The sequence below is a fragment of the Martes martes genome (assembly GCF_963455335.1).
Source record: "Martes martes genome assembly, chromosome: 7".
Taxonomy (NCBI): domain Eukaryota; kingdom Metazoa; phylum Chordata; class Mammalia; order Carnivora; family Mustelidae; genus Martes; species Martes martes.
In genome coordinates, this window is record NC_137894.1 from 117,963,728 (window position 1) to 117,978,899 (window position 15,172).

The 15,172-nt window shown below is 38.5% G+C and overlaps 1 protein-coding gene across 1 annotated transcript in view; it reads left to right on the forward strand.

Annotated features, from left to right (window-relative positions):
- Positions 1 to 15,172, forward strand: part of EML5 (EMAP like 5) — a 170,979-nt gene that overhangs the window by 147,988 nt on the left and 7,819 nt on the right. Inside the window, exons 31-33 of the mRNA XM_080807497.1 lie at positions 1,626 to 1,646; positions 11,830 to 12,003; positions 12,680 to 12,888. Coding sequence (XP_080663623.1) covers positions 1,626 to 1,646; positions 11,830 to 12,003; positions 12,680 to 12,888 — 404 coding nt within the window. The remainder of the gene's footprint in view (positions 1 to 1,625; positions 1,647 to 11,829; positions 12,004 to 12,679; positions 12,889 to 15,172) is intronic.

Sequence of the window (15,172 nt, forward strand, 5' to 3'; positions counted from 1 at the left end):
TATCTACCAATCAGTGATCACTATGAATATTACATAATAGTTTTGGTCAATCAGAATTTTATACTCTGGTGTACTTTGTAAAAACGATTGATGTCATTGGGATTGTCGGATCGTGGTGGGCTTCAGTTGCTAAACCAGCTTTCCAGGTGTCTTTTTCTTTTGGATAGGATAATTTATGCTTTTTATATCTTCATTTTTCGTACAGGTACTAAATTGATCAGTCAGCAGCTTGATCTCTGGGTTGCTTAGTTCTACAGTTACACCACTTTAGTATTCCTCCTTTCTGTAAATTTTTCTATTTTTAACAAGAAGTAGACTGATACTTCATGCTTTACATACAAAGGGTTCTAATCTAACCCTAACCCTAATCTTTGAGCCCTTTTTGCACTAAATTTTTAAAAATTCAAGTCTTACTCTGCACAGAAAATAAGATCATGTTACCATTTGGGTCATGAAAGTCTAGTTTCATGCCTCTGGGCATCTAGTTATTCAGTTAATTTTTATCGAGCTAAATTCATTTATTCAACAAACTTACTGAGCATATACCATGCACAAGGTATTTTTCTGTGTGGGGGATATAAGCAGCTTACCAAAACAAAATCTCTGTGTTAATGGAATTTGCATACTGTGAATAGAATTCTAGAAGGTATGGTTCTTCCATTTTCCAGCTTTGCTCCTTCTTTTCTTTCCCCTTCTTTCCCCCTTTTAAGCAGCTTTGCTTAATATATTAGTGCTATGGTTTTCTCTTTTGATTAAGAAATGTTGTGGTCACAAAATCTTTCATGAAATTTGTCCCTCTTTTCTTTTTCCCCCTTTTTATTGAGATATAATTGACATGTAACATTATGTTAGTTTCAGGTGCACAACTTGATGATTCAGTATTTGTACACGTTCCTTTTATTTTGAAAGGTAGCACTGTAGGGAAATGTGAATGGCTAATTATCTCCCCATCTCTGTCCTTCCAAGTCAGAGTGCAGGCAGTACAGAGGTGAATTTTAGATCATATGTGCAGCCCTGTTTCTTGCCTCACCGTACCCTTCCACAGAATAGATACATTTTTTTTTTTTACTGATGGCTAATGAAGTATAAGATAGACTTAAGAGAAGACCAAAGAGTGAGAAACTTTTTCTCTTCTGACCCCAAAGAAAATTGAGTGAGTAGTTACTTTGCCTGCCAACCTTGTATGATACCTGCAAAACACAAAACACTGTCTAAAATGTTTATGGCTTTCTTGGTTAAAAATTGTATAGGTCATAGGGGGAATACTTGCTTTTGTGGTATTTTAGCCAGTTACATTCAAACTTTTTTTTCCCCCTTAGCTAGAATCTTGGACTCTCAGGGCCAAGGAGAGATACTTTAAAACTTCAGTCTATTAACAGAGCATTTTATAATCTAAGATGTATCCAAAGATTGAATGGTCATATACATTAAATGTAAATAAATATGTATAATTGAAATGAATGGCTTCAGTTAGTTTACTCAGTGCAACATAATAAAATTCATTTTGCATATAATGCTTTATGATTTATGTTGTGTAAAAAATTATTTTGTGATAATTGAATTTTTATAAATTTTGCTTTTAAGTTATTTATGGATAATTATTTTTCTGCTGCTTTCCATTGTAGGTGATTTAGCAGACATGTCAGGTAAGGAAAATTCATCATTTTCTGTTTTAGTTATATTGTTTAGTACAAATTTTTATAGCGTAATCAGTACTTGAGCCTATTTTGGATTCTTTTAATGAAAAATATATCATTTTAATGTCATGGTACTGAACCCTATCTGCAATAACTATAAGACTTGTTTATTTTTAAAACTAATATATTTTGACCTTTTTAGTTTGCCAACACCACTGTAAACGCTTCACATGTCTTACCTTTTCCTGGTGGGCATTAACCTGCCAGTATCAAACAGCTGCTAAGAGTGAAGGTGGGAGCAAAAATGAATCTTAAATGTGACTCAATAGATTGTATTGCCTAAAAGTAAAATTTTAATTATTTTTATATATCGCTCCAATTATTGCACATATTAGATCAACAGATCATAAGAATAACTTTCTATTATTGATCTTGACCATAGCTTTGTGACTCTAAAAAGCTACTAGGTAATGTATCCATTGTTTTTAGGTATTCACTAGGTTTTTTCAACTCAATTTTCAGTTTACATAATATAGTAAAAATAGCAGCTTGATACAAAAATATTTCCCCATGATGTGCATCTACTTCCCTCTCCTCCAGGATAAAGCATGATTTTGTGATTTGACTATTAAACTACAAATTTATCCAACCCAAGAGGCAATGTTTCTGCTCTCTCTTAGTTACATTCAAGAGTAGGGGCTGGCAAACTACAGCCCTGGAGCCTAATCCGGCCTATTACCTGTTTTTGTATAGCCCATGAGCTAAGTATAGTTTTTACTAAGTTAGACAGTTGGGAAAAATAAAAAAAATTCACAGCACATGAAAATTATATGAAATTCAAATTTCAGTATCCATAGCTAAAGCTTTGTTGGACACAGCCAGGCTCATTCATTTGTGTATGGTTTGTGGCAGTGTTTGTGCTACATCGGCGTGGAGTAGCTGCACCAGAAACCACACGTGACTGCCCTCTTGTTGCTTCGCATTGCTGCTTGGCACACTCTGAGTGCAGCGATGCCCTTATAACGTGGCAAGTTGCGAGCTACACCACAACATTGAATTTTGTTATTTAACCAGTATATATGCATCAAAACAAGGCAAAAAAGGAAAGGGGACTTTGAAGGTCACACTTCTAAGGCACAGTGAGATGTGGATTATGTTGTTATCAAGTTACCTGGTAAAATACTGTGTTTATCCTGCAGTGATACTAGAGCTGGGCTTAAAGAATACAATATATGGTAACATTTTCACACGAAACTTTATCACAGTATTCCCAGCTCACAGGAAACCAACAGTCAGAAAAATTAGAAAATTTTAAAGAATATGAGAGTATCTCATCACAACAGAATTTCTTCACAAAAACAAAACATTAAATGAGCCTGCAACCAAAGCTTCTGAATGGCGCATTTGTTAGTCAAAAGAAGCTGTTTACTGACTGAGTCAATTAAATTATGTTTGATTGCAGCAAACATGTGTCCAGAGAAAATAAAGTTGTTTAAAACTATTAGCTTTTTGGCAAAAACTATTGCTAAGAGAGTTGAGGACATTGGGAACAGCCTCAGTAGTCAATTAAAAGCAAGATCCCAAAAAAGGCAAATAATTCTGGTTTCCCTTGGCTCTTGATGGATTGACAAATGTTGTCAGTTGCTTGCTTGAGGAATCAGTGCTAACTTAGAAGTGACCGAAGAGTTGGCCTCTAAGAATAGTCTCCATGGGACAACTACAAAAGATAATATTGTCAGAGAAGTTAAGAAAACATTAATTTAGGACAATCTGAAGTGGAATCTGCTAAGATACTTGGTAACTGATTATAAAAATATATGAAGCTGGAGCAGAGAAAGGGATAGTTGGTTAAGTGTACAAAGCTGGTGAAAATTTCAGGTGTTTAAAGCTTATGGTTATTCACTGTGCTATTCGTCAGGTAGTTTGTGGAAAACCTTTCAGTGTATCATGTGTTATTGACAACCTCGGTTTGTCATTGAGAGTCAACAGTTACTGTCCTTTGTTCTTGTAGAGTTAACCCTCATCAGTTCCATGAATTTTTGTTAGAAGTAGAAGCTGAATATCCTGATTTGTCCTATCCACAGCAGTTCAGTGGTTTAGCAGTAGTCATTATTGCAATTTCTGGAGCTCAGAGCCAAGACTGAAATTTTTCTGAATGAGAAAAGTAGTGCTGTCCATCTCTGTTATGGAAAACTGAATGGCCTTGGAGATTAGTTTTTGCCACAGACTTGATAATGTTTCTTAATGAATTCCACCTGAATTTACAAGGAAACTACAATTACAGTAACAACCTGCAGTTAACAATTACAGTGAAACTTACATCTACAGGAAGCTCACTGGTGGAGACTAATGTTGTACTCGCAAGTAATGCCAGCCTGCATGATATGCCTCTCATGCTGTCAAACATTAGAACAAGAAGTCCCATTTGCAGCAACTGTATTTTCTGGTCTCAAATACAGTTCCAACAGAACTTCTCAGATCTTGACACAAATACAAAGAAAATCCCCATATTTCAAAAATTGGTTTAACTGAAACTGAAGAACATCCACCCAACCTTCGGTTTATGGTGATTATTCTACAATGTAATACAAGCCTAAAAGCCAGATAATCAAGACAAGACCCTAACAGAATGCCCTTGATACCTTCCAAATGATTCATATGCTCAGTTAAGATCATGTGCTTGTGAGTTAATATTGAAATTTCCCAGTAACTATCTACATAAGACATTTTCAAGGTTGAAATGTGTAAAATTACTACAGGTGAATATTTGCAATTGATTTTTTTAAAAGATTTTATTTATTTGACAGAGAAAGTGAGAGAGGGAACACAAGCAGGGGGAAGGGCAGAGGGAGAGGGAGAAGCAGGCTCCCTGCTGAGCAAGGGAGGACCCTGGGATCATGACCTGAGTTGAAAGCAGCCAGGCACCCCCACAATTGATTTTAATGATAAAGAACTCTGACTTTGAACCTCACTTAAGTGACATGTTAGCTCCAAAAAAGGATTTCATTCTTCTCATTAAATCTGCATTCATTTTACACAATGAATTTCATCAATAAAAATTTTATGGAAATTTGTTTTTTCTCATTACACAAGTACCTGCTCAATATCTTTAATTCTGTCTCTGACCCTATATGGAGAAAGTTTACAGCTCCACAAGGAGACAGGCAATAAATAAGTAAACTTTAAATAGTAACTTTTAAAAGTAACTTTTAAAAGTAAACTTTTAAAAGTAAACTTTTAAAACTAACATGATCTGAGGTGGTAATATGATAAAAACAAGATGATGTCAGTAAAACAAGATGTTCGTTTTCTTCTTTTTTTTAAAGATTTATTTATTTATTTATTTTACAGAGAAATCACAAGTAGGCAGAGAGGCAGGGAAGGCAGAGAGCCTGATGCGGGCCTCGACCCCAGGACCCTGAGACCATGACCTGAGCTGAAGGCAGAGGCTTAACCCACTGGGCCACCCAGGCGCCCAAGGTGTTTGTTTTCTGAGGTGGTAACATTCAGCTAGGCCAAGAATGATTAAAGAAAAAAAAAAGATAGCCAAGGGATAAATTGGGGACTCCAGTCTGAGGCCTGGTTTGGGGGTCCCAAGACCACCCATACATTCAATGATTCACTAGCAGGAATCACAGGGCCCAGAGATAGTTAGGGCTTTAGTTTCTTACAGTAATCAGCAAGGGGAAAAGACACAACGGATAGAGTCTAGAGGCTTTGGGCACAGGCTTTCTCTGTCTCCCTCACCACCCTTCCCCAGGGGTCACACACAAATCTGCTTTACCAGCAGCAGATGCAGCAACATGGGAGCAGGGTTTTGTCCAGGGAAGCCCACTCCAGCCTTAAAGTTCAGGCTTTTTACTTGGGGCTGGCCACATAGGCACAGACCAGCCACAACTACTGAAATACCCAGAAGAAAGCAGGTGTTCAGCACCCCACGTAGATAAAACAGCCTTAAATCAACATAGGGACCATTTCAAAAGTCAAGTCTCTACACACTTGCAAGCAGGCCCTTCTAATGATAGTAACTTCAGGCTTGTTTATGTTAACTCTTTTCCTGTGCAGGCCATAAAAGGTAAATCAAGAAACAGGAAGGTTAGTATGGAGGAGTAAGGCCTCTGAGATGAACTTGGAGAAGGGGGTCGGAATAAGTTGCACCGGGCTTTGCAGATCATGGAGAGGAGTTTGGATACCTGCTAAGTGCAGAATCCATCATGGAGACTGAAGCAAGGGAGGGAGGTGATCTCATTTACATTTTGAGAAAATCGCTCTGCACTATCAAGGATGTAGAGGGGAAAGAGATGTAATCAGAAAGTTAGGAAGATACTATAGTCATCCAAGCAAAAGACATTTTAAATTGGGGTGGTAGGAATAAAAATGGAGAGCACTAGACAAAGATGAGATGTGTTTTGGAGTTAAAGCCAGTGGTCCTTTCTGAAGAATTGGTTGTGAAGACATGATAGAAAGCAAGGAACCAAGGCTGTTGATATTTTGCTTGAGCCACTGGCTCAGTGAGATGGGAAATACTTCTGGAGAAACAGTTGGGCAGGAAGAAATTATTTACAGACATAAGGATTGAAGGGAAGGCAAGAAGACTGGTGGGTTTGGGGTTGGGGAATAAGGAAGCTCTGTTTTCTTCATTTCAATAGCTGAGAGTGAGGAGGTGGTAAGAAGGTAGGGGGTAAAATTTTGAAATTATCACTTTGCAATGTGTGAGAGTAAACAAATATTAGAAAATATGTGGTGTAGTTACCAAACTTGAATAGATGTCTTCTGGGTAGATACTAAGGGGACATCTTTTGTCTGACAAAGCTTTTTCAGCGTACCTAAGGCAGTGCTAAGAATTTGACATTTGATCCTTAAGGGGATTCAAAGAGAGAGAATTCTCCGCACCTCCCCCCAACCCCCATCATAGTTACCACTTGTCACAATAGGCAGTTGTCCATTAAGTGACCTTAGTGCTCTTCCAAGTGCCCTCTGTGACAGAAAATAAGGAAATTCATTAGCCCCAAGTTTGGTTGCATTTGTGGTCAGAAAAGAGCTGCCAGTGCCAGTTAGAATTACATGCTGCTTTGCTTTCATTTAGTGGGAAAAAGGATAAAAACCCTTTTCACAACTATGAGCTAAAAATTCATGGTTCCTTCCTTTTAGTCTGATTGAGGCCATTTAAGACCCAAAGCAAACCCTGTACTAAGAGGACACCTGGGGAATACCATGTGCTGATGGGCTAAATCTGGGTTACTGAACTCACTCTGTTGGAGGTGGGGAGTGGGGAATGCAGCATGAGGGGTTGGGGTACAGGGGAGCTTATTACAAGGGCATTAGACTAATCAACTGAGCAAGCAGTGTCTTTTCCCTGAATCACTTGCTCTACATAAGGGAGGACTGGATTCCTGCAGAGATGTATAGCTTTGTGAAGAAGGAAGGAGGTAATGAATGGTGGGTATGCAGCAAGGAGCTGTCCACTACAGAAACTGAAGAAAAGGGGCACCTGGGTGCCTCATTGGGTTAAAGCCTCTGCCTTTGGCTCAGGTCATGATCCCAGGGATCATGAGGATCCTGGGATCGAGCCCCCCTTGGGCTCTCTGCTCAACGGGGAGCCTGCTTCCCCCTCTCTCTCTGCCTGCCTCTCTGCCTACTTGTGATCTCTGTCAAATAAACAAAATCTTAAAAAAAAAAAAAAAAAAGAAAGAAAGAAACTGGAGAAAGAACTACAATTGGTGCACTTAATGGCTCATGTTAAAATTTTGTTTTAAAATATAGTTTTATTGTGCTGTACCAAAGGCAAAGTAGAGGGTGGGGAAAGAATATCCTTAAAAACGTTGATTCTTATGAGATCCAATTAGTAATTGAAAGAGACCCTTATAGGCATCTCTGTACTAGAGACTGAGAGTTTAAGAATGCTTATAAAAAGTCAGTGGGCGGGGCGCCTGGGTGGCTCAGTTGTTTGGGTATCTCCCTTCAGCTCAGGTCATGATCCTGGGACCCTGGGATCAAGCCCCACATTAGGCTCCCTGCTCTGTGGGAGTCTGCTTCTTTTTCTCCCTCTTCTCCTTCCACCACTTGTTTTCCCTCTCCCTCTCAAATAAACAATCTTAAAAAAAAAAAAAGTGGGATTGATTTTCCGGGGATAGCTTAATGTAATGGAAGAAGCCAAGAACAGAATGGATTCTGAGGACAGCACATCTCTGTTGGCTCTGCCAGCTCTGAGGTGTGTGTGACTTAGGGCTTGACTGACTTCATGGGAAGACACATCTGCCTAGAAGTGGGGCGTAGATGTGTCCCCTGAAACACGCCTGGCCCATGACAGATACCCATTAGCTGGTAGCGTGTAGGAAGGGGAGCAGTGAGAGCACGATCTGGGTTACTCATAAATGACCATTTTTGAATCATAGGAGAAAATAAATTGTACTTAATGAACATAATTTAATCTTTCTTCTAAGTTAGGCCTTGAAAATTTGTAGTGATTTAAATCTTAGATCCTGTTACTGATATAAGTTCAGAACAGTCTGAATATGTGGTAATCCTATGCCATGATCATACTGTATGTTTTAAAACACAAGTTTCAGGTATATACTCCTTATCATTTCATTTAACTTTCTTGGAAAGCTTGAAAAACTCAGTAATTAAACTTAAAATTATTTGCTGTCTAAACTGTAGATAAATGAAAGTCCTTGTCATTTGTGAGATATGAAATTTGGAGACAAAACTGATGCTTCTTGAAATCCATTATCTACCTCATCACATTTAGGCAGATAAAGTATATGGATTGCTGAGAGGTGCTTTTTGTGAACATGTAAAAATGTTTTATGTTATAGAAGACCTATATAATATTTATTACTGGCAAGAAATTATAGACTGATCTACTAGTATATATTTACTTTCTTTTTCAAATTTTTATTTAAATGCTAGTTAACATACAGTATAATATTGGTTTTAGGAGAATTTATTGATTCATCACTAACATACAACACCCAGTGCTCATCCCAACAAGCATGCTCCTTAATACTCCTCACCCATATAGCCCATCCCCCACCCCACCCCCATCCATCAACCTTCAGTTTGTTCTCTGTCATTAAGAGTCTGTTATGGTTTGCTTCCCTCTTTTTTCCCCTTCCCAAATGTTCATCTTTTCTATTTCTTAAATTCCACATGGGAGTAAAATCATAGGGTTATTTGTCTTTCTCTGACGTTTTGCTAAGCGCAATACTCTTTAGCTCCATCCACAGCATTGCATATGGCAAGATTTTGTTCTTTCTGATGACTGAGTTATATTCCATTGTGTATATATACCACATCTTCTTTATCCATTCATCAGTCGATGGATATCTGGGCTCTTTCCATAGTTTCCGAGGCTACTGTTGATGCTGCTATACTTAAGTTTGCCCATCCTTCATATTCATTGACTTCTACTGAATAAGAACATTCGAGTTTTAGTCCAATACTTAAGTTTATTATGTTCAGTTTTTCACACATAAATACCCTATTTTATTACATGGTAAACTGTTCTTTAGTTTATTTGAGAGAGGGAGTGCATGTGCACAAGCAGGGGGAGGGCTGGAGGGAGAGGGTTCCAAACTGACTCCGCGCTGAGTGTGGAGCCTGGCACGAGTTCAGCTGCACGACCCTGAGATCATGACCCAAGCTGAAATCAAGAACCGGATGCTTAATTGATTAAGCTTAAGATTAATTGATTAAGATTAATTGATTATGCTTAATTGATTGAGCCACCCAGGTGCCCCTATATGGTACACTTTTAAGTCTGCAGTTTTTTTTTTTTTTAAAGATTTTATTTATTTATTTGACAGACAGAGATCACAAGTAGGCAGAGAGGCAGGCAGAGAGAGAAAGAGAGAGAAGCAGGCTCCCTGCCGAGCAGAGAGCCCAATGTGGGGCTCGATCCCAGGACCCTGGGATCATGACCTGAGCCGAAGGCAGAGGCTTTAACCCACTGAGCCACCTAGGCACCCAAGTCTGCAGTTTTGGTTACTTACAGTTGCATAAATCTTTGAACAATTTTTATTTAATGATCTTAGATCCCTGGGTTAATAGATTTTAATTACTTTGAAAAACTGTCAGATTTATCACTGTATACTATAAATTGTAAATGGTATACGATATAGTCTAAATTTATCAGAGTGTTTTCTTTGGAAACCGAAATGTCTCTATTTTTACAATAACACAAGCAGATATATAATTTGAAACAAATGCATTTTAGTATTTTGCTTATTTTACTAAAAGTACTTATGTTCTGGGGCACCTAGGCAGCTATCAGTTAACTGCCTTCAGCTCAGGTCATGATCCTGGGGTCCTGCAATCAAGCCCTGTGTCAGGCTCTCTGTTCAGCAGGGAGTCTGCTTCTCCCACTCCTTCTGTGCTTTCTCTCTCTCTCTCTCTCACATAAATAAATAAAATCTTTTAAAAATATATAAGTACTTATGTTCTGGAACTGAATTAGCTGCCGAATTGACTTATCTATTCATTTTTGTAGGCTATAGTTCATGAAGAAAATACAAAGCCCTGACTTTTTGACTTTGAAAATACAAAGAGCTGGGAAAAAATTTTTTTAAACGGCACAAATGGGCTACACAAGATAAATAACAACAGATATAATTTTTTGAAAGATTAGTAGTTTTGGGGTGCCTGGTGGAGCTTGCGACACTTGATCTCAGAGTTGTGAGTTCACATCCTGTGTTGGGTGTAGAGATTACTTAAAATCCTTTTTTAGGAGTGCCTGGGTGGCTCAGTGGGTTAAAGTCTGCCTTCAGCTCAGGTCACAATCCCAGGGTCCTGGGATCAAGCCCCACATCAGGCTCTCTGCTCTACGGGGACCCTGTTTCCTCCTCTCTCTCTGCCTGCCTCTCTGCCTACTTGTGATCTCTGTCTGTCAAATAAATAAATAAAATCTTAAAAAAAAAAAAAAAAAAACTTTTTTTAGAAGGGTGCCTGGCTTGCTTAGTCAGTAGAATATATGATTCTTGATCTTGGGGTCATGAGTTCAAGCCCCATATTGGGTGTAGAGTCTACTAAAAAAATTTTTTTTAATTAAAAAAAATCATGAAAATTAAATAAAAATAAAAAATAAGCAGTTTTATTTCTGCCCTGAAATTAGAAAAACTACACTGTCTTATAAAATAATATGAACTTAGCTTTTTACCAAATATCTGTCTATATGGTTGAAAATTTGTTTTGAGATCTATTTAGTTGCTTTTCTCAATTTATGCTTGCTTTTCATCTCTCCTTCAGATAACATAAGATATTGAATAACATTAGTAACTAATAGTAACAAAGATAGCATTCAGATAACTGAATATAATCTGATATTTAATTATTGTACAATATTTGTATATTTCTCCACATAATTACATAAAGGTTTAACACATATCTAGGGGTGCCTGGGTGGCTCAAGTCTGTTAAGCATTTGCCTTCTGCTCAGGTCATGGTCCCAGGGTCCTGGGATTGAGCCCCACGTCAAGCCCTGCATCAGGCTCTCTGCTCCACAGGGAGACTGCTTCTCCCTATCCAGCTCCCCCTGCTTGTGCTCGCATGCTCTCCGCCCCCCCACCCCGTCCTGTCAAATAACTAAGCAAAATCTTTTTTAAAAATTTAACACATATCTAAAACATGCATTATTTTTGACTAGTTTAAAGCTTGTGATTGCCTAATTTTCTTGTCTAAATGTTATTTTTTTTAAAATGCAATTTGAACTATTGCCTGAAGTATTTTGGTGCATTTTTTCTTTTCCTTCCTCTTTCCTTTTCTCTCTTTACTTTTATTACAATTTCTTAATTGAGGTATAGTTGATACACAATGTTAGGTGAGTTTCAGGTGTCCAGTGTCATGACTGGACAAGTGTGTGCGTTCTTCTGCAGTCGCCATGAGCGTGGCTGCGATCTGTGACTGCGCGTGCAATGCCATCACGGTTCTGCCGCCTCGTACCTCCCACTCCCTCTCCTCCAGCTTGTCCATCCCCCACCACCCTCCCCTCTGGCAACCATCAGCTCTTTGTATTTATGAGTGTTTCTTTTTTCTTTTTTTTTTAATTTAGTATTAGTTTTGAGCTATTTTTTATTAAGTACACAGTCTTACTTTGGCACATACTTCTCCATGTTTCAGAAAATACGCATCAGCTATAGAAATGGAAACATTTGCAGTAGGCATATTATAACTTTTGGATTTTATCTTTATTTAGCTACAGCTCCTTCCATCCACATCTGGGATGCAGTGAACAAGCAGACTTTATCTATACTGAGATGCTACCATTCAAAGGGGGTGTGTTCAGTCAGCTTTAGTGCTACTGGAAAGCTATTGCTGTCTGTGGGGCTGGACCCAGAACACACTGTTACTATTTGGAGATGGCAGGAAGGTAGGGTTCTTTTCCTTTTGTAATTTACAAAAACAATAAGTATACTAGGGTAATATGAATTCTCTAGCATTTGCCTTACCTTAGTGATGAAACCATTTTTAATTTTAGCCCTCTACAGTACACAGGTGATGTTACTTTTGGTATGTTCCACTTAAAAAACTCAGTGAAAGAAGCTCACAAAACATAAATCAGTGAAAGTTATTACTACTATATACGATTCACTGCTCTTTCCTTTCAGTAAGAAACCATAATGTAAGTCTCTTTGCCAATTATTATTTGGTTGGTTATGGAGGGTCTTAGTCAAGAATGGAAACGAAGTATATTGTGACAATGACCATCAAAAGGGTAATATTACTTATATAGACAAAACTTTTCTATAGCTTATATCTAGCTGCTATAAAAAGCGAAGTTCACAGAGCCACACAGAAGAAAGTAAGCTATAATTTCTAAAATCTGGCATGGGCTTTCAGTGATAATAAAGCTCCCGTTAATACACATACCCCTTGAGAAACTATGTCAGAAGGACTCTTTCCACAGGTCCTGTGATTGCTAGGTAGCTGTGCAAGGGGCACGCTGCCTCATAAGTATTTGTTTTTTGAACTATATATTTTGAACAGCTGATTGTGTAAAAATTAGCATCTTATACTAACCTCGTTAATTTTGTTGTCCCAATCAGGTACCAAAATTGCCAGCAGAGCTGGTCACAACCAACGTATTTTTGTGGCCGAATTCCGACCAGATTCAGATTCCCAGTTTGTCTCTGTGGGAGTCAAACACGTGAAGTTCTGGACACTGGCAGGAAGGGCTCTTCTTAGCAAAAAAGGGCTCCTGAGCACAGTGGAAGATGCCCGGATGCAGACCATGCTTGCTGTTGCATTTGGTGCAGTATGTCTCTTAAAATGCGTGTGCTAGTGTATCTCAGAATTACAGAAATTGGACTACTTTCAATTTTCTTTCTTTCCTTTTTTAATATTTTACTTATTTATTTGTCAGAGAGCGAGCAAGCGAGCACAGGCAGGCAGAGTGGCAGAGGGAGAAGCAGGCTCCTTGTCAAGCAAGTAGCCCGATATGGGACTCAATCCCAGGGATCAGGACCAGAGCCGAAGGCAGCCGCTTAACCGACTGAACCACCCAGGCATCCCTACTTTCAATTTTCTTATTTTAAACAGATAAGCCACCATAACATTCTATGGCATTGTGACCCACTAATCATTACATATGTTCTGGTCATGCATACATTTCCCCTTTCAGAGTCTGATACTTTCAGAAATGAGGGAGTGGGAAAGAAAATTAACGAGGGTAAAGGATTATAATGCAACATTTGAGTCCTGAGGCCATTGCCATTCTTAAAAGCCTTCAATAATTTTGTCATTGTCACCCTAAAACTCCTAAAATTTCTATCCTCCTAGTTTTTCCTCATAATCCTAAAGATTGGTCAGAATAAAGAAAGATGAATCAGGAAATGTGATTTTCTACTGTTTAAGGTGGTGATGGGGTTTAGGATTTCCTTTGCTTTCTGTCATTGTAAATCACTGCTTAGCACATAGTTGGAAGTGCTCTGGGCCAGTGCTGCTCACTCCAATCAGCTCACTCTGAGGAGGAAGGAGAGCACAATTCCTGGCCTGCACAGAGTGTTCTAGAGAGCCTATCCCGCCCCTCCCCCATCCCATCTGGGCTGACGGATCACAATCCACAGCTCTTTCCTTTAATACTCGGTACCCTGCCCAGGCTTTTTAAATCCTTCCGTGCATTGAAAACCTAAGTGGATTTCCTTACTAACATGTTTATGTGGGTATGTAATGTGAAGAAAATTATACTTTTAGAAACTTTAAGCACACTATTTTGAGAAAAAGACCGTTGTAAATGTTGGTTGTACCATGTCAGATTTCCATTAAACATTTTGGGCCTTCATTACATAAGACCAGTAATCACTATCTAGCAGAAAAAAATCACACATTTAAATGCTTCTGGCATTTAATTTGTCCGTGTAGATTAATTTTCTTCCTGGATAAAATTTCTTATGTAGCCAGTTGCCCATGCCTGACAGAAAATAAACTTGAAGACTAAATAATGTTAGTCATAATTGATGGAGGTTTGAGGCAACAGTACGATCAGGGTGTTTCGTTACATAGTGAGATGGGTTTATGTCCAGTTTAGGCTCTTTTTGCACATCCTCTTTGCCAAGGGGCTAAAAGCAAGGGAGGTAAAATACTGGTTTCTGTACCTGAAGCATTCACATTCTAATTGCAGGTAAGGCAGGGATTAATGATGCTTCTAGATGATAAATGTAATTATTGTTATCTAAATATAAGGCACAGAGAAAATGCGTAAATGCTGAGGAATTCGGAGTCACATTAAATCGTTGATGGGGGGGTGCCTAGCTGGCTCAGTCCCTGGAGCGGGTGACTCTTGATCCACAGGTCAGGATTTCGAGCTGCACGTTGCGGGTAGAGAGGACTTAAAAAAAAATTGTAGGGAAATTAATATACCAACGATATAGTATTCTCAGAAAGATGAAAGAAAACCTTTGTTTTGTTGTAATTCAAAATTAATTTTCCTATCGATTCTTTCCATATTGTTTCTGGTGAAAGATCTGGTACCATTGGCTCCAACAGCGAAGCTAAAATGGATGAAAATAGCACACGATACAGAATTCCTCCAGTCTTCACATAAATGAAGTAGGACTGCAATCTTCAGAATGATCTAAAGTGCTATTACTTTTGGCACCTTATCAAATTTATCTTTTGTATCACATTGACTTTGCTACTTTAAGAAGCCATGGCAAACATTAATTTCATATATAACTTCATGAATTAGTGAAACTTAAAAATTCCCACAGCTTTGCTCTATTCATGAATTCTATACATAGTTTTACTTTCCGTGACAAAATACCAACCTAGTGAAAAGTTACTTTCACGTCCTGTTCCTACTTTTCTTTTACTCTCATTGACTAATGACCTCAAGTTATTTCTTGGGCAGCTGAAGGGAAGCAGCCCAAAGGGATGATATAAACCAGAAAGATATTTTAGAAATGGACGGGACTGTGGAGCCTGAACTCCCTCATTTTACACGTGAAAAAGTGGTTCCTCCTAGAGGTTACAAATCTGAGGTCAGTCCAGTGAACGTGCAGCAGAGCCGCACAGCAGGCCCTGACAAAGCCATTGGGGTT